Below are 1361 nucleotides of genomic sequence, written 5' to 3'. Positions count from 1 at the left end.
ATATTTAATTCTGACTCTTTCTATAGATTTTGTGGCTGTACGTGGTGGTGACTTATTAGCATTATCCAAATCCTATCTCTTCCTCGTTGGGTCAATCTTCCTTTACTTTTGGTTATCCTATCACTAGGTTGTGGAACCATATTAGTTATGCTCGTACCAGACGTTTCTTCAACGTTGCTGTCCATATATTGGTCTACATGCATATGTTCCGTGGTTTCCTTATCTGTTTTTTCCTCCATGTTATCATTCTCCGTTTCCTCCACCATAAGTGCCGCATATCTGGAGCCTGTAGGGTTGGTTCTCTGGTTTTTATGTGTAGTTGTCTTTGTTACTGTTGACTTCGTCTTCCTCCGACAATTAGTGACTATCATCCCAGGTCTGTATAATTCTGTCGGGTTATTTGACGGAGAGGTTTCTTTCGTTTTTTGTTCGACCCTGTTGGTGGTACTGGTCGAGGCTGGTTGTGTTGTTGGGAAGGCCTCTTTAGTATGGCCATACACCCCACAAGTGAAGCATTTCTGTCTGAGTCCTCATACTCTAATTTCTAAATAAAATTGTCTATGCCAATACATGCCTTTAAGGGCTTGTTTAGATCCACCAATACTGCTAGCCTTGCAAACTTAATATCACATTATCATTAAAAAAACTTTAAAAAAATATCACACCATCAATTCTAATATTTTTTTAATAAAAGATCACCAAAATAATATATATAATATTAGATATATAGTTTTTTAATAATAAAAGAAAAGGACTAATAGGACATTAACCTAAAACAAAAACTAAAATAAGGAAAAACAAGGCTTTAACCCTTCACATTAGCGATATTAAACCCTACCACAAATCCATGAAAACCTAAAATATAAAGTAAAATTGATCAAAAGAAAATCTAAGCCCTCTCGCCCCTAATACGGCGAGCCAGTTGGATATCCTTAGGCATTATCGTAACCCTCTTAGCGTGAATGGCACACAGATTTGTGTCTTCAAAAAGTCCGACCAAGTAAGCTTCGGCGGCCTCCTGGAGAGCGGCGACAGCGCTGCTTTGAAACCTCAGATCGGTTTTAAAATCCTGGGCGATTTCTCTCACCAGCCTTTGGAATGGGAGTTTCCTGATTAAGAGCTCGGTGCTCTTTTGGTACTTCCGGATCTCACGTAAAGCCACGGTCCCGGGCCTGAACCTATGAGGCTTCTTGACTCCACCGGTCGCCGGTGCTGATTTTCGCGCGGCTTTGGTGGCTAATTGCTTCCTCGGGGCCTTGCCTCCCGTTGACTTTCTGGCGGTTTGCTTTGTACGAGCCATTTTGTACAGTGAAGATGAAACTTGTTTGCTTCTCGAGAAAATTATGACGTGTTTGGGCTGT

At 40.9% G+C, this 1361-nt stretch overlaps 1 protein-coding gene across 1 annotated transcript; it reads right to left on the bottom strand.

Moving 5' to 3' along the window:
* Window positions 1-805: 805 nt before the first annotated feature.
* On the bottom strand, window positions 806-1361 carry LOC120159683 (histone H3.2). Its single transcript, XM_039170249.1, has one exon. It carries the CDS (start codon window positions 1298-1300, stop codon window positions 890-892), a length of 411 nt encoding a protein of 136 aa, XP_039026180.1. The 5' UTR covers window positions 1301-1361; the 3' UTR covers window positions 806-889.

The sequence above is a fragment of the Hibiscus syriacus genome, unplaced genomic scaffold (genome assembly GCF_006381635.1).
Source record: "Hibiscus syriacus cultivar Baekdansim isolate YM2019G1 unplaced genomic scaffold, ASM638163v2 tig00111372_pilon, whole genome shotgun sequence".
NCBI lineage: Eukaryota > Viridiplantae > Streptophyta > Magnoliopsida > Malvales > Malvaceae > Hibiscus > Hibiscus syriacus.
Note: the sequence above shows the minus strand (reverse complement) of the source record. Positions and strands in the feature narration are given on the sequence as shown.